Below are 27,074 nucleotides of genomic sequence, written 5' to 3' on the forward strand. Positions count from 1 at the left end.
ACTCAAGCTTTGCTTTTTTCTCCCCAGTCGATGAGGAAGAGTGAATACTGTTTCCATTTTCCTCACAGGCAGTTTTACTTGGTGGCTGCAGCCAGGGACACAGCCTACGGCTTCAGCTTCCTCCCTACCCGAAACCCAGGCGAGGCAGGAACGCAGACTGCAGGCCCAGCTAAGCGGCGGGGAGCGGGGTTCTGAGGACAGAGGGAAGCATACGACTTCGGAGGTTACAGAGCATATTTCGGGGCCCTAGTTTCTTCTCCAAGGCCAGAAGCCTTCCCCAACAGCTGGTGGCAGGGAGTGGCCCTCCCGAGGTCTCCCTCAGCTTGGGCGCGGAGGTGCTGGTGCAGCACAGGGCCGGTGTGAAGCGCGCAGCACAACCGCCTCAGCGCTGCCACGGTGTGGGGGTTGTGTTCCTTCCTTTTCCCTCCAGGACAAAACTGAGCTGTTCCAGGTTGACAACTATGAGAGGGCCTTGCTAGTACTGCAGCAAAGACTTCTAGTTAGTCTTTCACACTAAATCCCAAATATTTAAGCCTCTGGTAGCTCTCCTCATACCCAGTACCAGACTCTCTCCCAGCTGTAGCTGGGAGCGGAGCACAGCTGCCAGTTCCATGTATGTACAGCAACCATCCCAACCTGCATGCTCTGCTCCCCACACGCTGGAGCAGAGGATTTACAGTGGCCTTCAGAGCAGCACTGCAGATCCTAGAATCAGGCAGGGTTGGAAGGGAGCACAAAAATCATCTGGTTCTCAAGGCTGTACCTGCTGTCCCTTGTCCTGTCACCGGAGCCTGGCACCTTCACCTTGACACCCACCCCTCAGATGCTGATAAGGTCCCCTCTCAGCCTGCTCCACACCCAGTTCTCTGTCTTTTCTTCATAGGAGAGATGCTCAAGACCCACAACCATCCTTGTAGGCTGAACTGCTGCTGTTTAAACCACCTTACTCACAAGCACTAAGTACCCTCTCCTCATCCAGCCTGGCCGTAAGCACCTCCAGGGACAGGGCCTCAACGGCCTCCCTGGGCAACCCATTCCAGGCTCTCACCACTCTCATGCAGAAGAACTTCCCCCTCATATCCAGTCTGAACCTACCCGATCTCCATCTTCACTTCATTCCCCCTAGTCCTGTCACTCCCTGATAGCCTAAAAAGTCCCTCCCCAGCTTTTCTGCAGGCCTTCAGACCCCGAAAGGCCCAGGAACTGCGAGCGAAGAGGCCCTGGCCAGGCTCACCGTGCGACCAGCGCAGTGCAAAGTGCCGCCCAGGTCCAAAGCAGAGCCAGCCTTGCTGGCATGGCTGCTGAACTGCTCCTCTCACCAGCTGCAAAAATACAGCCAGCACTGCAGGAGACTGCAAAGGTTCTGCTCTCCTTTTAGCAGGGCTCATAGAATCACAGAATCAAGCAGGTTGGAAGAGACCTCCAAGATCACCCAGTCCAACCTAGCACCCAGCCCTATCCAATCAACCAGACCATGGCACTAAGTGCCTCATCCAGGCTTTGCTTGAACACCTCCAGGGACGGTGCCTCCACCACCTCCCTGGGCAGCCCATTCCAATGCCAATCACTCTCTCTGCCAACAACTTCCTCCTAACATCCAGCCTAGACTTTCTCTGGCACAACTTGAGACTGTGTCCCCTCGTTCTGTTGGTGGTTGTCTGGGAGAAGAGACCAACCCCCACTTGGCTACAGCCTCCCTTCAGGTAGTTGTAGAGAGCAATGAGGTCCCCTCTGAGCCTCCTCTTCTGCAGGCTGCACACCCCCAGCTCCCTCAGCCTCTCCTCATAGGGTTTTTGTGTTCCAGGCCCCTCACCAGCTTTGTCGCCCTCCTGTGGACACCTTCCAGCACCTCAACATCTCTCTTGAATTGAGGAGCCCAGAACTGGACACAGCACTCAAGGTGTGGCCTGACCAGTGCTGAGCACAGGGGCAGAATAACCTCCCTCATCCCACTGGCCACAGTGTTCCTGATCCAGGCCAGGATGCCACCTGGCCACACTGCTGCCTACTAGTCACACAATACACAAGATGGAAGTTTGCTTACAACAGCATAAAAGCAGATTAATAGGAAACATGTCCTCGCTGGTTTAGATTAGCACAATATGTCAGAAGAGGAAAACAGCCCTGCAGAGTGGGCCCACCTGTGCCAAATCTGCAGGGCAAAAAATACCAACAGCTTTCTTGTAAATCTCTGTAGGCAGCAGCTGTCTATTCAACAGAGACTTTTCAATTCCTTAAGCATAAATCATGTTTTTGTACACACCTGACCTCAGCTGAAGCTCACAGGCAAAACCCAATTACTAATAAATTAATTTTGAGTCAGGCTTCAGCTTAATATCACATAGGCAAAGTTGGATGCATCAGGATTTGAGTATCAGCTCACAGAACATTATGAGATTAATTAAGAAAATCCTGAAATGCTGAGCATTCACAAAGTCTACAAACCCATTCAACAGAAAGCTTTTGTGTGAGACAGCCTGATTCCATGCAGGATCTCCCATCTAAGATAGCAAATATTACCACAGTGTAATAATAATAATAATGAATTTTGGCTTGATAAAAAAAAACCAACAAACTTGTTCAGGAAGAAGCCCAAGAAATTACTGATGTTATCTGTCCCACTGCCTGTTTGAAAATGAAGTATTAAAAATATGTGTAGCACATTAACTATTTGATTTCATTTATGACAGAAAAATGATTAATTCCTCTGCTTTTTCAACAGAATCTTTAAAGCTTCTTGTCATGCAGAGAAATACTTGAATCATTTAACAGCATGGAAGTGGTTTCACATTTTCTACCTCTCCTCTCCATTCACCTTAAGAAAGTATAACACCACATCACTAAAACAAGTTTACTCACAAAGCAATCAAGTGACCCCATTCACGCCTGCCTCACAGAAAATCACCAAGTAATGAGACACATTTGGGAAGAGTCTGATACTGCTTGCCCAGAGAGATGCTGCTTGCTTAGTCTTGGTATGCCAGAACTGGGCACATAATGGAAGACACAAATGGAACACTCTTTGAAGGTCTACTTAATATCAAGCTGGAAGAAAAATAATGGGAAGCTTTCATGCAGGACCAGATAATCCAATCACAGGACCAAGATATTCTGGTGGCACCTGCTAGCATATTGAAGCTAGAGAATCCAAAACTCTTGCCCAGTAAGAGCTGATTTTCACCCCTTTCAAAAAAGATTTGCCAAGGGCAATTTAGGCAATGCCTTAAAGTACTGACAATATAAAACCACATTTGGAGGAGTTTTTTTTCCTGCTAAGCCCATTAGTGCTAAGATAAAACACTTAGAAACAAACAGTATTCTGTAATCATCATTAAAATATTTTATTTGTTATATAGAATGTGCAGTATGGCTAGAAATATATTGAAATACAGTGTCCTCAAGACTGTATCAAAAACACAACCCATACTTCTACATCTTATTTATATACATTGCCAAATGTATTCAAAAGCATGAATAAGGTGGCATTTTGTTCTTCTCTTGAAAGGAATTCCATTGTACTCCAAGGCCTTTTTGTCTCTTCAAGAAGAAAACAGCACAGCTACCACATTTCCTTGTTTGGCTTGAAATGTTATGATTTTTTACTTATTCTTCTCTCCCTTGCTAGATCCTTTCAAGCTTGACTTTTGCCTCTTTTTCTCCCTTTGTCCAAGGATACGATAGACCTTTTTCATAGCCTCTTTTTGCCTCTTGAATTTCTGTTCATCCTCCTTCTGCTTAGCTTTGAGATACTCTTTAAGTTGTTCCCGATGTTTTACTTTGGCTTTCTTTATCTTGTAATTATTCACTGTACTCAAAGCACTGAGTAGAGCTGATATCTAAAACAGAAAATAAAAGAATCAATATACAAACAGTTTAGTTTTGGTAAGCAATAACCAGTTCAACCTTACCAGAGAGCCATATAATCAATCAGATGCAAGGCAATTTCCTAGTCACTTTGCACCTGTTAATCAACATCTAAAATGGATTCATTATCTTATTAAGAAGTTAAGCATAGGTTTAATTGTTGTGAACTCTGGTTTTGGTCAATCACTATTTAAAAGGCTATGCCTAATTAATACTGCAGAATACATAAACTGCAGTTTGGACCTTTTGACCTTTGCAAGCACCCCATAATTTTCTATTTTTTTAAGTAGAGTATCTGCTTCAAGTCCTGTCTGTGTTAATAATGCATAGCAATGACAAGTAAGATGCCAGTTCGAGTCACACATAACGTGAGGGCATTACATCCAACTGAAATAGCTTGCAAGTGCTGTTACAAGGACAAAAGCCATATCCAGGCTTTGGGTGACCTATTACTTCAAAAACAAACACCATTCACTCAGTGACAGTTCTGCACACATACTGCATGCTGAACAGGAACAAAATTAATTGCAGGCTATCATTTTTCACTAGGAGCACACATATCTTTACCACTAGCAGTAGACTCAAGTGCTAAAACAATAGTCAGAAACTGTCTAAGCAACACATTCACCCTTCCAGAGTCCTTGTTCCGTATAAGTGATAATTACCTTCTTTTCATGAGGCTCCCTGATAACAGCTGGTCTCCACTGGTCTTTTGGAGTCTTGCCTTTCTTCTCAAGATTCTTGGGCTTGTTTTTAAAAGGCAGTGCCTTTTGCAGTGCTTTAGGGATGTGGAGCTTATTGAAATGCCTCTTCTCCCTCACAATAGGCTAAAAGAATGGATACAGAAGAGATAGTCATTATCTTAGAAAGATTTTCCATGTTTCAAGGGAAAACAAAACAACCCAAACCAAAAAAACCTTACCAAATCACAACAATGTATTCTGATATCGTTGTACTGAATCCTGAATTGTCACAGTGAAATCAGGATGAACATACCAAAGTCTCAGCAAACATTTGGATAACTCTTCTAGCTTGCAGACTAAATGATAAACTTGGACTGACCCACAGCAATCTACTCTCTACTGTTTTATTCTTATCTCACACCAGGAAAGGCTGTGAATTGTGGATGAATATGAAATCACACATGAACCTGTATTCACACTGATCTCAGCTTGCACAGATTTGAGACAGTGCCAATTTGTCTGTGATCACAGGTTTAAGTTGAAAAAGTCAAAACAAATTATGTAACAAATATACCTTATAAAGAGAATCTTTGTTTTGTTTCAGTTTGATGCCTTGCTCATGTCTCAGCTGGCCAGTTGTCTTCATTCCACTCCAAGTATTTTTCTCACCTGCCGGCTTCAGCAAGGAGGTTACAGGGTTGTAAAACATTGGGATAGAAACAGGATACCAAGTCCTCACAAACACAATATCTGAAAGAAAAGGAGATGTTACTTGGCTCTGTAACAACACAGTTCACATTTTGAGCAAAAATCAGCTCAGAGAATAATGTGGTAGCTTAAGGCTTATTGAAATATTCTAATAAGAGAAATTGGTACAGAATCTGAATGAGCAGGGCATTGGTCATGAAAGAGTAACAATGATAAAGTCTGTATCATTAAGTGGTTTGCTAAGAGGTATAAAAAGTCAATGTATAAACAATTCTTTCTTCTTTGCTTCCCTCTCTAATCTCTTCCACTAGCCTTGACTGACCAGATAACATGTGAGCTTTGCTGGCTGGTTTCTATCTGGGCAGAGAGGGTGGCATTGACCCCTTCTGGGCTTTTTCTTTATTCAGGGAGTAAGATACAATTTCTGTATTACTTCTAAATTGTACATCATTGCAAATACATTTAAAGATATTTTTATATATGCTTGTAAATTTAGCTTTGCTATAATTTTATCTTACTTCCAAGCTGAGCTGGTCTGGTAAATTTTAAGGGGAGGGTGGAGGGGAAGTTCCCAAACCACCACAACTAAGTGAAAAACATCTAGACTACATGTCAGCATTGTGTTTGCTGTATGTATGACAGAGCTCTTCAACATTAGGCAAAAGGAACGTTAACTACTTGCAAAAAACCCACAAAGCCATAAACAGTACATGTTCTTGAAGAGCACTCTATTCATATTCACCTATGTGCTAGTTTGAGCCTAGCAAGAAATGTTTTGGTGAGAAGAAATAGATTACAGGCTGTGGGAGGGAAACAAGGCTGATGTCTGCCTCACTCATAGGCTTGATGAGATGTAAAAAAAAAAACCCACGAATCCAAACACAGATAACTCTCTCCTGCTGGGGAGCTCAAAGCTGTACTTTTTTCTCTCTCTAGCCTCTCTGCTGTCTCTCTGACTAATCCACTTTGCTTCCTAACCTCCTGGCCGAACCTCCATTCTTCCTTGGGACTGGGGTAAGGTTGAGGCAGGGGGGGGGGGAGAAGGTGAAAGGGCTGTTGGGAGCCCCACCTGGGGACTCAGGTTTCTGGGAGGGCTGCTGAGTTTCTGTATTACCTTTTACATTTCTGTATATAACTGTATATACTGTAAATATTTGCTTGTATATTCTGCTAAGCTGTAAATATAGGCTTCATTCAATTTCCAGAGCCAGCCGAGTCTAGTCTGGGTGATATCCAAAGTGTGGGGGCGCGGGTAACACCCAAACCATCACAGGGGGAAGTTCCCAAACAACCACAAATAAGTAAAAAACATCTAGACTACATGTCAGCATTGTGTTTGCTGTATGTATGACAGAGCTCTTCAACACTAGGCTACAGGAAGGTTAGCTATTTGCAAAAACCCCATGAAGCCATAATAAACAGTACATATTCTTGAACAGCTTCTTATTCAGATTGACCTAAAAGACCAGCAACAGAGTTCACAAATGTATCCATTCCTCTCCTGTTAATGACAACAATTTGCTTTTCCTCTGTCTACTTTTATACAAGAACTTGCTTTTATTTTTCACTATCTGTAATTTCAATTATTTTAAGAAAACAGGTGTCATATAAACACAAGCATAAACTCATGTTCTCAACACCACAGTAACACTTACCTCCATCCCATGCATAATTTCCTCAAAAGCTTAGGAAAAAAAATACTACCTAGAGTCTTTGGATTTCTCAGAAAACTATCCTTTTAACACTTGTACCACTAAAACCAATTCATTTCCACATCCAGGGAGAAAATTAAATCACACTACCCAAAACTCTGTTAAAAACCCTTGGAAAAGCAGGTCTCCAAGACAAACCTTTTCACCTTTATACTATATGACTCCTAACTGAAAGAAATTGAACGTAAAATGTACTTTTTTAATTTCATTCTGCATCTCACCAGGCTGTTCATGCTCTTTGAGTTCACATCTCAATTATCGGATTGCAGAGATTCTGAGACACGGCTTTTCAATCTGTGAAGCTGGATGAAAGTGTGTGATAACTTCCATGAAAAGTGCAACTTACCACTCATCAGCAACTTGTCTTCAAATGTGGCTCTGAAAGCACCCACTGGAGTTCGCAGGGCCTTTTTGATCTGTCCTCGGATACCACTCACAGTACGAATTGCTGCACCTTCGAATTTAGCCACTTCCAACTGAGAGTTAAACATTCCCTGGAAGTGTGAATTACCCACCATCATTCAAGATGCTAAGGCTGTCTCTGTGACCTATGTAGGCCACAAAAATCATAACTAATTCCCACAAGCATATCTTATAAAGAAATAGCAAGAAGGTATCATTGCCTTTATACTAAGAGTGCTGTTCATACCAAAAAACTACCCAGCTGACACTGAAGGAAGCTACTAAAAGTAATATACCACAGGCAAGGCTCCTCAGCATTAAATATGTACACATAAAATACCAGCACAGAACATAATTGAGAGAATCTGTCCAGCTGTCTTATTATTAACTGGAACACAGCATACCTTACAAGCAAGTAAGCTTCCTTAAGTTGCTAGCTGTGAGTCTCTAATACAATACAGCTCTCCAAGGTTTGTGCTTCTTTCATGACTCACAAGGAAATCAGGAAAAATCCTGTGCATGCCTGATGTGAATACTTGAGTGCTTCACTGCTGGGATCAGTGCCTAGTTGCTTACTGCTCCAAGCGCAGAATAGTCTCACCTCTTCCTGACCCTGAAAGCCCAACTAAGGACAGCTCAAAAGTCAAAGAAAATTCATTTCTGCAAGGCTTCCTGCCACAAACACTTTTGTAACTGTAACTGTGAAATGCTAAGCACTGCTAGCATTTTTAATCCCAGAGCTCAAATCGGGATAAAACTGCCAGAATGACACCAGGGACAGGCTCACATTCTTCAGAGTTGTCTGCCACTGTAGGAAGCTAATCAGTGAGTTTGGGGAAAGAACGAGCAAGAGAGCATGTGTTAAGAAGTTAAACAAAATGGGGGAAAGGTGGGGAAATAACACTGAACGTGAGCCAAAAGACTACTCCAGACTTTTCACCTGATTAACAATAATTCATTAGTTAATGATTAAGTACCTTTAGAGACCACACAGAAGAGATCTTAAAAAAACAACCAAACAAAAAAACCACCCAAAACAATCCCAGGCAGCTACCAAGATCCAGAACATTATGCACCAACTATGGTGAACACCTGCCTTGGGAATGACAGATGCAGTCCCAAGTTGCATTCCTTCCTAACATCATTATATGTGCTTTTACAGTATACATACCTACCTTAATAAAAGAAGTGTTCTTAAAAATTTTGAATGGAAAACCAGTTAGCTTTAATTTCTTTACAATAGTTATGGATTTATCTAAATCCAGCACAACTCCTGTCGCAGCAATGCGGAAATCAGGCTGAAAGACAGAGAGGTGAAATCCTGTTTTTATTCTCATGTATATCTGTGTATTTACCAAAGAAGGAAGAAACCATTTCACTGATACAATGTCACTGCTTTTAGAGTTTGAGTTCAGAATTTATCATCTTTACAGGAGAACAGCAGCATGACAAATGCAAATTGACTTCCTACAGCCTAGTTGAGGTGCTGCTGACATTAAGGTTCATACCATTCACTAATAAGATTTTCAGAGCTGCCATTCTAATTACCCTGGCACCAATTTAAGAGTCCTTGTTACCTACCTCACTGTATTCACTTTATGGAATAGAACCACACTCAGGCAAAGTCTCAAAGAAGAGCTTTGTGTACTGCTCTAAGTCACTGGCCTTTTAATACGTACCAAGATGACTACACAATAGGACTTAAACAAGGCTTATTTTAGCAAAGAGATAACAATCACCTCATTGATTACTGTGATGCTCATTACAATGCCATGTAAAGTTTTCATTATATGTTGCACATTAATGTAAAACTACCTAAGAGTAATAAATATCCAACAATGATCATATAAATACCCATTTGGAACTATTTAAATTAATTGAGATACCCACAAAGCGTCTCACAAGATGCAGAGAAATCCCACTGAGGGCAAACTTAATCAACAAGAACATGAGAAAAGGTTTTAGACATTGAATACTTAGTTCCTGAAAATCAAGTAAGCACAGAAAATAATAAAGCAGTATCTGTTATTTTCAGTGCAGAAGATAATTTTTCTTAAAAAGCCTTCATCCAGTTTCCTATTTCATCACAAATTAACAAAAGGCTTTTTAAAAACTTGAGTCCAGCTACTTGCTCAGTTCCTACCTCACTGCCTTACCATATGAAAACCACTTCCACCACATCTATGCATTTTATCCAAAGACCCAGAGAAAGCATTAATCAGCATTTTGTGATAGTAAACTTACCGTTGTGCCACTGACAGACTGAACTGCCAAAAATCCTGTGCCCTGAGGAGTGATGGGTCCTACAAGAGAAGTGTATTTTTCAGAATTATGAAAAGCTGCACTACCCAACATCTGGCCTTTATTTGAAGTCAGAACACTAAGAACAAATTGCTAAATATTCTTAATCATAGAATCAAGCAGGTTGGAAGAGACCTCCAAGATCATCCAGTCCAACCTAGCACCCAGCCCTAGCCAGTCAACCAGACCATGGCACCAAGTGCCTCATCCAGGCTTTTCTTCAACACTTCCAGGGACGGTGACTCCACCACCTCCCTGGGCAGCCCATTCCAATGCCAATCACTCTCTCTGTGAAGAACTTCCTCCTAACACCCAGCCTAGACTTTCCCTGGCACAACTCGAGACTGTGTCCCCTTGTTCTAATAACATCAAAGAAAAGCTTAAAACAGTCAACCAGTTAGTCACATACACAGACCAAAGACAGTTGAAGCAATGGTTAAAAAGAAGTTACTATGCATGGAAGCATTTGCAGGGTTGGGCCTATAAAGATATACAAGTGTCTCTCTGCACACAGCCAACAAATGTGGCTCCTCTTGGATACTACACAATCTAGCAGAATACTCACAGTTTGAACAAAAATCAAGTAATTCACAACTCATTCAAACTGTCAATTCCCCCACACACACAAACACTATCTGGAGTTGCATTTTTGTATTTCCTGAGAGGTGCTGTAAAGCTTGAGGCCTTTATAATGATCAAGTGATACCGAATAGTAGCCTTATATCACTCTCACCCCAGAAGGCTGCTCCACAATGCATGTGTTGTGGTGTGTACTTCAGCAGTCTGTGACGCCCATTGTGATCCTCAATGTAGAACATGGGGATGGTCTGAAACCGCCTCCACCCCAGCGACAGGATCAAAGGATCGCGTGTCTTAAGTATCTTCTTATACCAGCGGTGCTTTTTCAGCCGCAGCTAAGCAGAAAGGATGCACAGTGCCATTACAGGATAGCAACACTTACACTGAAATTCAAGCCTCAGCTTTAAGGAATGATTGAAAGCAACCTGTATCTACACTAGAATTTTCCTTCAGTAAGCTTTGTGTCTTTGGACACTCTCGTTAATACTAGGTTGACTGGAAGGACAAAGCTAATTAGCGTTTTACTTGGAAGTCATGTTCACATGCATGCAAGTCCTGCATTATATTAATACACATATATATGCTACTAGGTTTTCTATAGCCACTTGTCCATAGACCATCAACCTAAAAGCAGAATGTGTGTTTGCAGTTTAACAATCACAACAGACCTCAGTCCAGAGATCTCTCTACAGATGAATATTAAACAACATTAATTTCTTCCAATTACCCATTTAAGCCTGTAAAACTCTAGTGCAGAGTTAACTGCAAAAGCAAAGCTCCTTTTCAAGAGACAAAGATTAAAGTTTTTCTCTGTGCTTGTGTTTAATAAACAGAAAATAAATGTTAACCCAAGACACTGTGAAGCATACTTGTACCAATATCAACTGCATTTGTGGCTTCGGTTACATACCTGTACGTATCCAACATTTCCTTCACTGTTGCCTAAACCACCCAGGATAACAGGATAATGAGGGTCAAAATTCAGGACAAATTCACATGGGACATGATCAATTTCTATTCGAACATACATCCCAGGACGGAAGCCCTCATACTGCACTCTGGTCTCATCATCTTGATCTTCAAATTCCACTCGATTGAGCTATTAACAAAGAGAAGGTCACCACGTGTTTTGTGAAATTCAAGAATTAACAACTCCTTCATGAGGTGCCAGTTCTATTTAAAACATGCTAACCTTTATAGACTCTTTTGTGAAAGATCTGATAGTCTTTGTGACTTTTTATTCAGAGCTAGATCTCCGCCACCATGAATTCCTTCCAATTTGAAATCCCAGCTGGGCCTGTTAGTCTACTTGAAAGACAGTGTCCAAGAGAAATAAATGACTGGGTGACTTCTGATATGCCTTTCATAATGGTGACTTCAGATTTAAAAAATACAGCTTTCAAAAGTACACTTTTGATTTAGAAGCCCAAATACCTTTTAAAAGTGAATGTCCTGATCTTTAAGGTACCACTCTCTGAGGTAGCTGGGCTCCTATCTTACTTGCATCCTGACACTGTGTATGTCACAAGGGGCTTTTAAAACTCTTCTGTACCATATGAATGCAAATACTGAACAAGATATCCTGGTGAATAACAGAAGCCTTACCCTCCTGTTATATCACCTGATGTTCAGCTACCTCTAACATGGCATGTTTAAGCAGGCTAATTAATCTCATTTCTCAGAATCTTGAGATTTGGCACAAATCTTCTGCTTCAAGTTTATTTTTCTAAAATCATTTATACACATCAAGTTTGAGGTCTCTGCCCTTCCATTCCGCAACAGGAATATTGCTGATATGTGTTTCTGTAACAGATCTCAAGTAAAACAGTTGCAAATTGTCTTGTATTCTTTTACTGGAATATCCTCCTTTATGCTTTAAGTGCTCTTAGTAAGCACATCAGCATTCCAGAGCTCATACACTTATGACAGAGGATAATGCAAGAAGGTAATGATTAATTTAATGACTCTTTAGGGCAACATTTTGTCAGAAGAGAAGACAAAGATGTTATCAGCAATGTAAGGCACTGCTCTTCCAAGTCAGCCTAAAAAAGAAACTGCTTTTAAACTTAAAAGATTTTATCTAAAAAAACAAGGACTGGGACAAATCAACACCCCAATTCTGGATATAGATGCACTGTGGACTCCTGCCACAGATAGAGAGAAGTGGTCATCAGTTATTTTTTTCCCTCAAAATAACTTGACAGTTTGATGAAAAAGACTGCCACACAGAACCTATTAGCTAATAATACTGCAAAAAAAAAATCACACTAAAAATACTATCTGGAAAATATCTGACACAGTACAGGAGGATTCTCACCTTCATACACAAAAAGGATGCCTTTCCTAGAAGCAAGCCTTCTCTCTCATATTGTGGATATTTTGAGACCTATCATCCTAGTTCCACTAATAAGGGACAAATGCATTGGCTGGTAAGAACTTCTAAGTAGATGAAATTTTGATGACACATGCTGACTTATTCAGTGATTTCAGTAGTTAATTTTAAGTCAATTTAAACTATGCTTTTAGTTGTCTGGCTTGTTTGGTTTTCTTTCCAACAGATGGAATCAAAAAGTTCAACCATAAACCACAAAAACAAGAGGCAAGTGTATTTCTTCACACATGCTTTCTGAAGTAGCTCCTGAATGTCATGTCTGTTACCAGCAAAAACCCCAAGCAAGCTCTGGGGGATATTTTTGAGGATGTACAGCCAGATAAACTGCCAAGTTAACAGTTTGTACCTGTGCTTGTTTATGCATTTCTTCTTTAAGATCATCAAAGTATGTGGTATCCCCTTCATCATACTCTGTATCAAACATTTCTTTCAGCTTCCGTTTCTTGTCCATCCGTTCCTTTTTCTTTTCCTCCTCCTCAGGTTCTTCTGGTTTGGATATTTCTCCACCTTCTTCCCCTTCACTTCCAGACTAATCAACATTAAGTTATCAAACATTCAAAACAGTTCACTGAAAGCATCCTATTCTGTTTAACAGTGTAGTATATATTTTGGCATAATGCAAATCATATACACTTAAATTCTGCAATTTTAGAGATTAGTAAATTGCTTCAGCAATGACCAAAACATTTCATTATCTAAGCATATACCTTTGCACTGAGAAAACTTCTTGACCTTCCATTAATTACAATGTCAGGGAACAGATGCTAGAACTGACCTATCTGTGATTCTACAGCTAAACTAAGTGCACACAACAAGGGGAAAAAAGTAATTGCTGATAGCATTGAGTAATACTGTGCTGGAAGGCAGCACTCTAGAGACCAAAGATAAGGAAGTTTGTTCACAGAGCATTTGAAAACTGCCAAAATGATGCCATTATCCTCAATTTTATAATGAAATGCAAAGCCATCTAGTTTCTCAGTCTGAAAGGTTTTTTTTCCTCTATTTGTATTGTCACAGACAACTACAGCTTTGCTCTTGGAAGATATCCAAGCCACAGCATAAAATTGCTTCCACTAGCTTCTTTAATGCAGATATGAGCAATGACTAGGAAACACTGTCAGTTTCCACTACTTGCTGTGTTTGTAAACAAGAGTTCTACTATCTTCTGCATCAGATAAAATGACATAGTACAAACAGTTATGATCACATTAGGGTTTAAAACACTTCTCTCCCATCTCCAGATCATCTATCTCTTGGATAAGCCTGACACCTACTGTTAAAGAAATGAGTTGACTTCTACATAATTAACTTCAAACAGTAGTTTGGTCTGAGACTGAAAGCATGCCATCCTCTAGGTATTCACAGGTTCCAGAGTTCATAATACATACACCTTTTCTTCCTTGTTCCCAATTTCTTTCATTCTGATAAACCACAACTGAATTTATTACAAAGAGCGCCTATCACTGGATCAGAAACTCTTATGCATGCAGGTTGCTGAAGAACACAGAAACAGAGCTCAGACCTCATCTCCTTCAGCAGCACCCTTTCCTTTGTGCACAACACCAGTTTCAAGATCTTCAAAGTCTCCATACAGTTCTTCTGAAACAAGAAGCACCCAAGATATGAGATAACCATTCTGCTGTACAGTTTCCATACACAACACTTAAAACATGAGGAACTGTATTTCTCAGAACTAATTTGTGTATTAGTTTCAGCACAAAGATATTTTTCTTTCTATCAGTGTTACAAGTCTGTTCTGCTCACTCTATAGTTGCCACTGAAAAAAAGTCTGGAAGTATATCCCTAATGCAAAACATTCTACATATAACACCATAACTGTACTTATTCTTAAAAACTCTGTACACATTAGCCATTGCTAGACACATACCATCTTCCTCCAATAGCTTTGCTGCATCTTTATCATCTTCCCACTTTCCAGTAACAAAGCAGTCCTTAATACTGCTCATAACCTGCAAAATAATAGTGTCATTGCTCAGTTACAGCTTGCCTTCAACAGAAACATTTTCCAGTATGACCCCCACTCCTCCATCAGATACCACTTCAGACACAATCTTATATTCTCACACACAGGACCGCGTTTAGGAGATCATTATCACAACTATACAGAGCCTCTTGCCCAAAGGTGTTTATGGTCTCTACCCTACACAATATTTTCACTCAAAATCCACTTCTTTTTTACTTTTAGGTAAATAATTGGCACACTATGATCCACCAAGCAGTCAAGAAAGCCAAGCATTGAAATGAGTTATTCTAACCTTCCATTCCTCTAAGGACAGACCTTGCAATCTGTTAGCTAACAAACACTCCTAGCAATAGCAAGCAGCAGAAGATACAATACTCTGGCCATAGCTCCCTTAAATCAGTTTCAATGACAACTCTACAGTAGTGTACGAGACACAGCCAGGACATCACCAGTATAGGGTATGCTATACCAGAGCAATGACTCAGTGGCATTACCTCTTCTAAATCCCAGTCTCGAGGTGCTTCTATCAGAAATTTGGAGCAGTCAAGACCATTAGCCTTCTGTTTGGATTCTTTGTCTGGACGGCTGACACGAAACAAACCTCCAAGTTCATCTCCTGCGTCCTCACTGTCATGGTCTTCATCCTCAACAGCTAAATGAAAAGTACAAGCTACAATTATTTCCCTACAGTTCCTGGATTACATCTCTCTTCTGTCTTCTATTTCATAACACCCACAATAATTTAAGGAAAAAAGATGCAAACTAAAAATAGTTTTCAATATAAAAAACTAAAGAAAATATACACTGATCTGGTGTGAGAGTTAAATTAATACCCTCAGAATGAACTAAGGTGACCAGCAACCAGAGAGATATGATTATGGGGAACTTCGGTTGTACTGTTGTTTCACCTTCAAACATGTAATTCATTTCACAAGTTCCAAATACCTCAAATTCGTATAAACAACATGAAACCTGGTTATACTTGCTTAAGCAAAGTCAAATCAAGAAGATACTGCACAGTAAGTAAACACAGGATGCTCATTCAGTATCATAAAATTACCAGTGAACAGAAATGACGTTAAGCTGGTCTGTAAATCAAGGCTACTGCACTTGAGAATCTGTCAGCACACATTCCCATTCCTGCACTGTGGAACGTTTACAAAAGCTACACCCTCATTGTGTTCTGCAGTACTGCACTGAGGTTTGTACACTCAAACTACTGGAAGAGCTGCAAATTAAACAGGACAAATGATATATATGGAATCATAGAACAGAATCACAGAACAGCTTAGGTCGGAAAGAATCTTAGAGATCACCTGCTCCAACCTTCCTGTCATGGGCAAGGATGCCTCTCAACTAGACTCATCTGCTCAAGGCCTCACCCAAGCCAGTCATTTTCTTTTCCTTTTAAGCCAGATAAGCTTTTTTTCTCCCTTGACAAATACCCATTATTACAGACATGATAATACTAAGTCACATCTAAGTGAATCAGAGAGTCCTCCAAATGTCATCTAGTCCAACCCCCCTGCATTAAGCATGGACATCCTACACTACATCAGGCTGCTCAGTGCCTTGTTGAGCCTGACCTTGAACATCTCCAGGGATGGGGCCTCAACTACTTCCCTGGGCAACCTGTTCCAGTGGAATATTCCACTCTCAAGTCACTGTGAGACAGAAATTCCTGAAAACAGCTAACAAGCAACATCCCTTTATGAAACACATCAACTGATGTGAAAACAACAATGGATTTGCATAATATCTACCAGATAATTATATAAATGACTGAAATTTAAGTGTCTGGGGGGAAATAGTTGTACCAGAGAACTTGAATAACAATCAAGTAGTCTGGAAAATAAGCTTAAAATGCTTTTTTATTGTACAAGTAAAAACTGGCTTTATTACAATTATTAGTGAAAATTACTATCAGCAATTAAAAAAGTCAATTGACTCTCCTCAAGCCTCTCACCAAAAGACAGTGCACAAAGATTCAGATCTGCAAACCTGGTAACAGCTACAAAGCTGCCAGGTACGAAGACAGTACAAGTTCTCAAACAGACTTGTACCTGTTCCATAAACAAGTTTACGAAGATTAGGGGTTGAACGTTGCTGTCTTAGAAAGGCCTGAGCTGCCTTCTCTGCAAGGTCCTCCTTCCACTTCAGCGCACCTGAAAAAGGTAAAAAGTGTCTTCTATCTCCTAAAAGAATTAGGAGCTGCACAAACAAACCTAAGAACAACAGACTTAGCAAGTGTAGACACAACCCAGAGTTTCTTTTTTTAACTATTCCATATATATACAAACAGAAGTTACAGCTAAAAAATTGTATCATGATTTTTTTTCCTAACTACTCCTAATTTTAGGGCAAAATGTTAAAGGGTAACAGGCAATAGTAACAGATTTGATTAGTCTCATGATGGTGCAAGTTTCCTTCACAGGTTCACAGAATGGTTGAGGTTAAAAGGGACTTCTAGAGGTCAAGCAGATCAATAAACTTTATACACCTCTGTTGTGCAGGAAGGAAGTACAAGATCTGCATACTACATTGCAAATCAAGAGCTTAATAACAGCAGATAATCACAGCTTTTTTAACCTGGGAGCTTGCCACTTAATACAGGCTGAACATCATACAATACTTAGTAAATAAAGCACCCTGTAATGAGCCCAATTAAAAATGGACAGTAATTTGTTTTACCTGTTGTGTCAGCTGAAAAATCTATTTTTTCTTCATACTCCTCTTCCTCTCTCAGTAGATTCTCCACATCATCATCCTCAGCTGCAACAACTTTGTGTTTAGTCTGTCTAATACTATCTGCTTGCTTTGCTTGAGTATGATGAAATTGCTTATTTGAATCTTCAGCTTCTAATTCATCCTCTGATGCCTCTTCATCATCATCCTCAAGGAAAGAGTTTTCAGTCTCAGATTCTGATGTCTCTTCTGCTGTGCAGTTTCCTGAATCTGTGGTGAGCACTCCTTTTCTTTTCAGACTGTGATCTGATATTTGTGATCTCATTTTTGTATCTTTACGATTTATGTCATGCTGCTTAGACTCAGCTACTCTTTTGCTAGCAGCCTCAGATTCCCTACCCAAGCTTTCATTTTCAGAAGTCCTTTGCTCCTCCTCCTCCTCATCATCATCTTCCTCCATCTCACTGTCTTCAGGGCCAGATTCCTCTTCTTCTGAACTCCTCTCAAGATCATCATCACTGTCTGCAAATGCTGGCAGTTCATTCACTGCTTCTTCTTTAGCCATCTCTGTTTTCAGATATTTCCTTCCCCCAGCAGCCATCTCATTCTCCAATAGCTCTCTGTCACTTTCTTCCACAGCATTGTCTTCATCATCACCATCACTTCCATTCTCAGACATTACTACTTCTTCTTCATCATCTTCCTCATCGCTTACTACATCATTTTCTTTCTCCTCCTCTTCTTCAAATAATGCCTTCCGACGTACTCTTCCAGTCTTCAAATCAAGCTGTCTCTCTTCTGCAGGCATGACAAAGCTGTAACATTTGAGGTGAGATAGCAACAGTACAAGGAAATTTTACTGGAACAATGAAGCTTCACGTTTTGTTTTGTTTTTTTAAACAGGACAAGGTTATGGAGAACATTAAGAAGGCAATGCAGGTCTTCAAGCATGGAAGGTCTCTTAATTCAAGAATACACCCCCCATTACAGCCATAAATCATTTCAAGAAATTTCTCCATTTTCCATCAAATTAAAAACAGGTTATAAAATCAATTTCACTGAAAATTAAGACTGCCATTCTCCAAAACCCTGAATAAAAGCAAAAATATCTTATGTACCACTACATCAGCAAAGGAATTCCTTGAAAGATGGATGATATTGCTTGCAAAACTTTTCTAATGTCAATTATTCCCATCTCAAAACGCACAGGTGGCACCTGAGTAGTCTCAGAAGAGGAAGAATTAGGCAGTAAAACATTCTACTAACTGTGCTCTACTGAGAATTTTTCCCAAGTTAGAGTCTGAAATTAGAGATGTGTACTCAAGTACAGCTCAGCCTTCAAAACTTACTCTTGTCCTACATCTTCTGAACCTAAGGGTCTAGAGTCCATGAAGAGAGAGACTTTGCTTGATGCCATCTTCACATCAATGGCCGAATGCGTGGATATGAGGCTCTGCACTAACTCATGGTTTGGTCTCGCTTCCTCCTAGAAAGCCAAGAGTTTTTACTTTTCAGTTAAAATGAATCAACAAATATCTAATGAATGCAGTCATTGATCTGCCTACAACAAAATAATGCATATGCAAGGACAAATTCCAAAGCATTGTAAATAAACATTTTCTCAGAGTAGCAAGGTCTTTCCTTCCCTCTTCATATTTCAAGAACACTTACAATATTAACCCAAGAAAAAGAGGGCCTCCTTCACAATATACAACCACTATAGTAAGCAGCAGCAAACACACTGTCATAGACTCAAATACATTCAACAGCACAGTAAGGGGGAAAACAGCTGAATTCAATCTGTCTGTATACAAATGTTTTCCACTTCTCCCTCTGCCCAGTCAAATCCTTTAAACATTATCCCACAATCACTCTGTCCTGCTAAAATGAAAGCAAGTACTAGTACTGGTATAGTACTATATATACTGGTTTTATAAAAAACAGGTGTTTTTATAACTCTTTAATCACTGTTTGGAAACTTTATGGAACTAATTATAGGTAATTAACTCATCTTTCAAGTGTTTTACTCAGAGATAATACAAGCATTCCTCCTTTGAAATCACTATAGGAGAAAAAGAAATGTTTTCCACTTCTCCCTCTGCCCAGTCAAATCCTTTAAACACTATCCCACAATCACTCTGTCCTGCTAACATGAAAGCAAGTACTAGTACCAGGAGGTTTAATAAATCTTTAGTCACTGTTTGGAAACTTTATGGAACTAATTATAGGTAATTAACTCATCTTTCAAGTGTTTTACTCAGAGATAATACAAGCATCCCTCCTCTGAATTCACTACAGGAGAAAAAGAAATGTCCACTACAAATATATAATGCTTGATCATTTTCAACTAGCTTCTTTTCAAACACCTATTTTATCTAAGGATAAAGACTACAGTTCACAAAAAAATTCAAATCACCACAGCACACCCTTACCTCTTCTTTTTCATGAGCATGGCTTCCACCAAGGTCAATATAAACAGCATCTTTATCATATACAATGCCCCCAACTCCTGAAAGAGGGGCATACACTAGTTTCTCCTTTTCATTTAAAGAACGCTTCTTCTGCTGTTCAGGTAGAGCACAGGGGTCTGGTAGGAAACTCACATCACTCACAGTAAAGTCTCCTACACCTGGGGTGACAGGGAAGGGAAGCAGCAAGTTTTTCCACAAAGTTTGTACAAATTTCAGAACCAAAAGCACAAGAGATTAAAAAAAGACAAAGGAAATATTGCAGCATTCAGTGATTTATCAACAGAGTTCTGCATCAAAAACCCAATTCCTCTGCCATACACCTCTGAACTTAGAGCAGCATACCTAAGTTCACAGGACTACTGCAAAGCTATGGGGCTTTATTGCTCTTTTTTTTTAATGAAAATAGGCCTGTAAAATTATTATTTATGATTTTAAGCTATAATTCATTCTTTTAAAGTCTTAAATGTATTCAAGTAAAGCGAGAAATTTTACATAAACCAAATTTACTTTTCACTACTAAGGCCAGTTATGTTTCACCCTTCAAGTACCTTTTTAAATGCAACAGCTTTGAAAAACTTCAAACTGCCAATACTGTGTTTTACACTGGAAAAAAAACACTTTACAATTAATATCAAAACTACTTGCAGGGATTTATTACTTCACAAAAAATGTATTATGAAAACTAATTCCCAAAAGCATAACAAGTATTTAGAAATGTGAAAAACCTATTATACAATGCTCATTTTAAAGGTCCAAATGATGCCACAACAAAAATAGCAACAACTATGTTGTTATTCACAGATAAGTACCAACACATTTAAGAATCTGGCATATAAATTAATATAAATATAAAAATACCTGGCATATGAATTTGACTTTTGTTTTTCAGGTGTGCTCCTCTCAAGTATCCATAAAGCGATATCTTCCTGTCACATTTAGGGTTGATACGAACATCTTCTGGGTTTGTCAACTCTTCCATTCTACACAACATACAAACACAAGGAAAGAAAATTAGAATATCCAGCAGTCTTAATGGTAACCTTTGAAAAAAGGCAATTTAGTCAGACTAGTAGCATCACTACTGCCATTGCGTGTTCAGCAGAGTCCACAAAACAAAAGAAAAAGATAATAACAAAAAAAAATCCATGGGGGGGGGGGGGGAAAAGTCTTTTTAAATGCTTATTTAATTGAAAAATTGCACAATCATGTTCAGGATATACTTGCAGAAGACTTCCAGACATTGCACTAAACGCCTATCTACATGATCCAGCGCAAGTGAAAAGTGAATGGCTTTTACTGGCACAAACCTGAAGAGTACACTTTCATTTTACCAAAGCTATCCAGACAACACTAAATACCCACTGTCACACAAAGCTACCAGTCTTTAATATGACAGGTTTTTAAAGGGCAAGGTGCTATCTAAGATTGGAGAACAGCACATACCTGTCTGCAAGAACATATGGGTGAGACGTTTGCCAAGTAAGAGGTCGAAATTTCATCACCGAGATAAAACGTCCCAAGTTGTGAACTTCTTGCTTTTGATATTCTCCGTGAACCATTCCAGACAGATAAAACAACTTGGCACCCTAAAAACATTAAAAAGACATTAAAACATTAAACATCAATACCTACAGAATTTTATGCAGTTCTAATTTGCAAATCATAACCAGGAATTACCGACTGCAATTGTTTCCAAAAGAGTTTTCCCTCAAGATAAAAATTGCTCCCTAAACCTATGGGAGAAAAATTCATATCCAGAAAACCTCATATAAAAGTCAATTTATCTTTCAGACATGCAGACAGATCCTCCTTCCATAGCATCTGTGTAACAGACCTTTTTGCTATTCTCCTATTTAATGCCTAATCACACTAACATAGAAAATAATTACAAGAGTACTTTAGCAATCAGAAGAAAGATGGTTGCATCTGATACACCACCAGCATAGCCCACTTACAGAATTATTTAAAAAGATATAAGAACAGAAGCATTTAAGTACTGCCTCAGTTTTCATTTAGCTTCCACAACGCAAAAATAAATGGGTAAATGGATGCTGAATGTCATACCGGATACACTTCAGTCCAGAATCTGTGCTTTAACTTCTTTTTAGTCTTCTTTAGTTGTTTGTTGTTCTTGAATGTATCCAGGTGAGTAAGAACTCCCATAATTTTGGGAAAGCCATGCACCTGACATATGTTCAGGAACTCAAATGTTTCCATCTCAAATCCAAAGCTGGCATCAATAAGCATTAGAACCTGAAAACATAGCATTAGCATTTCATTATGACAATATCACATGAGCTAACTTCAAAGACCACACCTTTAAAGTTATAAGTTTCTTGGAAGCCAAAATCTTGCACAAGTTTTGGGTTTTATTGTCATATAACCTGAAAAATCAACTTTGGCTTTTTAAGTGGAGATTTTAGCTCCTGTACAAGTTAGTGGGGTTTAGAAATTCAGACTACTTCTTCCAGTCAGATCTCCTTTATATAATTTGATTTGCTCATAGTCTCCAAGAAAACTATAAAATAATAAGGCAATGAAAATAGTAACATTCAGCATCACAAACTCTGGACAAATGTTTACTTGTGTGAATTTAAAATATGCAAATTGAGTATCTTCCAATATTTGCAGGGAAGTCTGAGAACACGAATATTTCTTTTCGATCTGTGTTTTGGATGCACTAATGCCTCTAAAGCCAAGTTATTCAGTAAGAGTACTTCACACATTGCAATTACTGTTTTGCTTCACTAAAACACATTGAAAGACAGGAACCAACAGTCATGTGAAAAAGGAAGCAAAGTCATACTAGGACCTCAGCAATTAAAAACTTAAAACCACTGGGGAACCGATGACAGATCTGTAAATGATTCTATCATCTCAGCCTAACAATAAAACCAGATTCTCACCATCATTATGTGCACACAGAACCTCAAACATCCATTTTTTAATACATTTCCCTGCCTGAAGTAGAAAAGAATCACAGAATCAACCAGGTTGGAAGAGACCTCCAAGATCATCCAGTCCAACCTAGCACCCAGCCCTAGCCAGTCAACCAGACCATGGCACTAAGTGCCTCATCCAATCTTTTCTTGAACACCTCCAGGGATGGTGACTCCACCACCTCCCTGGGCAGCCCATTCCAATGGCAAACCACTCTTTCTGCAAGTAGAACAGTACCTGGAGTATTGCATGCACTTTAAATGTTTAAATACTCAATTCTTAAAGATCCCAAAACCCAATCACCTATTAAGTAATATACTCCAAAGCCACACAAAGGAAAATTCTAAATAGCCAAATGGATCATGCATTGGGAACCCAAGATCTGCTGGCATAATCTGCCTAACTAGAAGTCAAAAGTGAATCAAAATGGTCAGCACACTGCACTGCAATCAGCTGTAATCACTACACAATGATCTTCATTAAAATATTGCAGTGTATCCTATAAAAACAACCAAAAAATTTATACATATTTCTACTTTATAGATTCACTGAAAAGTTCTTGACTAAAAACTATTATCAGATTCGATACCGTTTGACCTTAATGAAGTTACCACACAATCTCAGCTTGTTACAACAACAGCCATTGAAAGTTTGCCAGTTGCAGTAGCAACAAATTTTGTTACATTCGTTTTCTTCTCTGTCTTCCCTGTCACCATACGTACAGACTTTTACTTCCCCCCACCTCTAAGATAAGGGAAGTCCTAAGAGTTGTTGAGAATACAAGGTTGATCGCCAAGCTTAGTCCTGCTCTCTCTGGAACCAGACAGTTTTGCCTTTGATAGCAATGGGTAGAGAAAGCAGAAGTTGGTCCAGTGGCACTTCAACGTTAAGAACAACATGTGATTTCTGCTCTAAGTTACTTACCAAATCAGCAACTTTAGCCAGGTCAATCATTGTGTTAATGTCACAGCCACATTCAATAATAGTTAGCCTGCGTTTTTTACCTGAAAACAAAATTAATCATCAAAAACTGGAGTGGGGGAGTAAACAAGTCCACTGTTTTCAGGTCACATTCCCAAAGTTCTTAAGTAGTATCTAAGACTCAAATCCTTGTCTAGTATATAGGCTGTCCAACCAGTACCACTGTAGAAGTTGGTTGTTTTTTTTACACTTCATAAAAATGATATATAATTTCTGCCTTTTATTTTTTTATATCTCTAGTGACCCAGAATTAATAGCAGTAGTTTTACTTTACAGGTATTTTTGGTCTTTCAGTATTGTTAGGACATCTACACTGTGCTCTAGCCTGTAAAAAGTAGACTTGCATATAAAGAAATCAGGAATGGTGTGGTCAGCAGGAGCAGGGAGGTCATTCTGCCCCTGTACTCTGCACTGGTTAGACCTCACCTTGAGTGCTGTGTTCAGTTCTGGGCCCCCCAGTTTAGGAGGGACATTGAGATGCTTGAGCGTGTCCAGAGAAGGGCGACAAGGCTGGGGAGAGGCCTTGAGCACAGCCCTACGAGGAGAGGCTGAGGGAGCTGGGATTGGTTAGCCTGGAGAAGAGAAGGCTCAGGGGTGACCTTATTGCTGTCTACAACTACCTGAGGGGTGGTTGTGGCCAGGAGGAGGTTGCTCTCTTCTCTCAGGTGGCCAGCACCAGAACGAGAGGACACAGCCTCAGGCTGTGCCAGGGGAAATTTAGGCTGGAGGTGAGGAGAAAGTTCTTCACTGAGAGAGTCATTGGACACTGGAATGGGCTGCCCGGGGAGGTGGTGGAGTCGCCATCCCTGGAGCTGTTCAAGGCAAGACTGGACATGGCATTTGGTGCCATGGTCTGGCCTTGAGCTCTGTGGTAAAGGGTTGGACTTGATGATCTATGATGATCCAACCTTGATGATACTGTGATAAAGAATTCTTAACATGCATCCAAATGAGGATAAAGCACCCACTGTTAACTTGTCTTGAATCAACTTCAGACAACACGAGTAACAACCTTAAATAACTGTAACAAGCACCACAGCTTTTTTTTATTCAGGTCATTGATTATAATATTTAACCCTTGTGTTGCAGTAAACCAATTAGGAAATTCAATTTAACATAGCAATTTTCCTTTCCATTTTTTTTCCTCAAAAAAACTGTTTCACATTCCTTGCAAAAAGGAAACTTAGTAATAAAAGTCTCCGAAGAAGTTATGTGCACCAAACAAACAACTGTCTGCACCCAAGCAAAATCTCCCTTACAAATTGTTTCCTTGAACTGCCTTGGCCTGTACTTCCCCTGAATTTCAGTGATTCCCATCCCAGTAATATTCATTGAGAAGTATGAAGGGAACAGACTAAGACACATGGAAACAGTGACTGAAAACTTGAAAGGAAAAGCAACTGACCAAAGGAAAAGATGGAGAAACGTAACTGGAAATGGCTACACACATTAATTCCTGCTTTAAGAGCAGGACACAAAGATGGCATTAACAGATGGGAAACCTGTTAAAAACTTGTGCAGAGGTTAGGACGAAGATAGAGAAAATAGTTCAGAAGGGGAAACAGAACACAGTGAAAAAGTCTGGAGGGGTAGAAGAAACTGTGAAAAAAAGACCGAAGGGACAAAACACACCAAAGCAGCAGATTCAGGATCCCAGTAGGCTGGAAAACAAGTTGAGAGGGACAAATCCCCCAGAAGCCTAAATCTCACTATTCTGTAACTGTTAATGAGTATGCCTGATAACACATCCAAATGATTTCCTCAAAAGCACCAAAAATTACCAGAACATTAACACGTCCTCATTCTAAAAGCACGACAGAGTGCAAAGTAAGTATTTTCATTTCTCATATCTCCATTCTCACCTGAGACAATTGTAACAGGACCCCGAATTTCGACTAGTTTTTGCCTTGTGAAGTTCTTAATGAGACACTTGATTAAGGTGCTCTTCCCGACCTTGGGTGGGCCAACTACAACCACCACCACCGGAGGTGGCTCCAAAGGAGTACGGTCAACCACTGGAATGTGATGTTTTTTAGTCTTCAAATCTTGAGTTCTGAGAAGAAGTAAGTAATGAATGAACAAGTAATGAATGAACACAAGAACCACCACCAAAAAAAAAAATCATTACATTCACTCTTTGCAAATCTTCAGCACTTGGAAAAGCTTAGGCACAAAGCTTCACCGAGCACCCAGATGCTAAGGTGTATGTGCACCTCCCACCAAGTCTATTCATCCCTTTTTTTTCTCTCTATTAACATAGCCTACCATGTAACACAGACGCAGAAAATGTCACACTTCACACACAAGCATAAACCACACCACCACAAAAATGGTGAATGCTATGTGAGCACAGTAAAAACTACACTGTGTATATTTCTACACAATTGAAGACTGAAACTCCAGCCAACACCTATCCTGTCCAGCCAACCTTACATGCTCTACAACCAGTTCCATTTTCTTACCGATGGAAAGTTCTGGCCATCCGCACAGCGGACTGGACTGTAAAGGCTTTGGGGTTTCTCTTGCGTGCATTCTCTTCATCTCCTATTCCTAGCTCATTAAGATAACGTTTCCTTTTCTTCTCTGCCTTCGGCCCACTATGCTTTGCATGATGCTTCTTCTTCTCTTTTTCCTCCATCGTATTCTTTTCAACAACCGTTTACAATGAGTATGCGGCAGATTGCCTCTGTGCGCTACTGTGTACTGCTGACCTAGGAAGAAAATACAGTTGGCAGATACAGCAGCACTATGAGACTTTCCTTAAGCATCTCGGAGAGAGGGGAGGGAAAGGGCGGGGGAGGGGGGGGGGAAGGAAAGAAAAGCTAATTTCTGTCCCCACTGGTCACACACAAAAAATCGCCTAAGTCCGCCCAGCGTAAAACAGCACTCGTGGAAACCCGCCAGGTACTACGTTCTCCCTACCACGGCCGCAGGACTCGGCCCAGCCAGGGCCCCTCGCCCGGCAGGCCGCGGGTGTCCGGTCAGGCCAGCAGCCGGCTCCCAGCAGCGCGGGCCCCTCGCACGGGCAGCCACTCCACTGGGCGCAAAGCCAACTCCCAGAGCCACTGCGGCAGGGTGCTGCTGGGCAGGGTGCTGCTGGGCACGCCGCGGCCCAGCCCCGCGCCCCCGGAGAAGGAGCAGAAGACCCTCCCGTGGGCACCGCCAGCACTCACCCGCCGCTCCCGCCGCGCCACACAACGCGTGGGCCCGCACGGAGCGGCTCGTCGCTGCAACCCGCCGGAAACAAGGGCTGCGCCTGAAGTTCCAGGAGGAACCGCTGCGGCGGAGCTCTATGAGCGGCGCACACGGCGGCGGCCCGGCGCCGGGCGCGGCTGTCTGGCTCCGCGGCTGTCTGGCTCCGCGGCCGTCGCT

General features: G+C 40.6%; 1 protein-coding gene across 3 annotated transcripts; it reads right to left on the reverse strand.

The window, feature by feature from the left end:
• Positions 1-3,317: 3,317 nt before the first annotated feature.
• On the reverse strand, positions 3,318-26,973 carry BMS1 (BMS1 ribosome biogenesis factor). 3 transcript variants are annotated; one of them, XM_064145425.1, is made up of 23 exons: positions 26,876-26,973; positions 26,165-26,413; positions 25,565-25,755; positions 23,646-23,725; positions 21,846-22,034; positions 21,225-21,367; positions 20,640-20,761; positions 19,743-19,939; positions 18,660-18,796; positions 17,317-18,125; positions 16,689-16,790; positions 15,120-15,277; positions 14,530-14,611; positions 14,164-14,237; positions 12,988-13,170; positions 11,160-11,348; positions 10,404-10,584; positions 9,614-9,672; positions 8,545-8,667; positions 7,314-7,461; positions 5,122-5,297; positions 4,530-4,691; positions 3,318-3,836 (listed from the first exon to the last, which is right to left on the reverse strand). In XM_064145425.1, exons 2-23 carry the CDS (start codon positions 26,338-26,340, stop codon positions 3,600-3,602), a joined length of 3,918 nt encoding a protein of 1,305 aa, XP_064001495.1. In that variant the 5' UTR covers positions 26,341-26,413; positions 26,876-26,973; the 3' UTR covers positions 3,318-3,599. The 3 variants fall into 3 exon arrangements, with proteins under 3 accessions (XP_064001495.1, XP_064001493.1, XP_064001494.1); XM_064145423.1 differs by having other exon boundaries at positions 14,164-14,240; XM_064145424.1 differs by lacking the exon at positions 26,876-26,973 and adding an exon at positions 26,625-26,644 and having other exon boundaries at positions 14,164-14,240.
• Positions 26,974-27,074: the final 101 nt, after the last annotated feature.

The sequence above is a fragment of the Pogoniulus pusillus genome, chromosome 6, assembly GCF_015220805.1.
Source record: "Pogoniulus pusillus isolate bPogPus1 chromosome 6, bPogPus1.pri, whole genome shotgun sequence".
Classification (NCBI taxonomy): domain Eukaryota; kingdom Metazoa; phylum Chordata; class Aves; order Piciformes; family Lybiidae; genus Pogoniulus; species Pogoniulus pusillus.

What these genes read in the sequence shown, in the direction of transcription:
- BMS1 (XM_064145423.1), bottom strand. Translation starts at nt 26,340, where the DNA reads ATGGAGGAAAAAGAGAAGAAGAAGCATCATGCAAAGCATAGTGGGCCG. An exon ending in AAGTCAAATTCATATGCCAG is followed by an intron (nt 19,940 to 20,639) that starts GTATTTTTATAT and finishes CTGTCACCCCAG; the next exon opens with GTGTAGGAGACTTTACTGTG. An exon ending in GAAATGTTGGATACGTACAG is followed by an intron (nt 10,585 to 11,159) that starts GTATGTAACCGA and finishes CTTTCTGCTTAG; the next exon opens with CTGCGGCTGAAAAAGCACCG.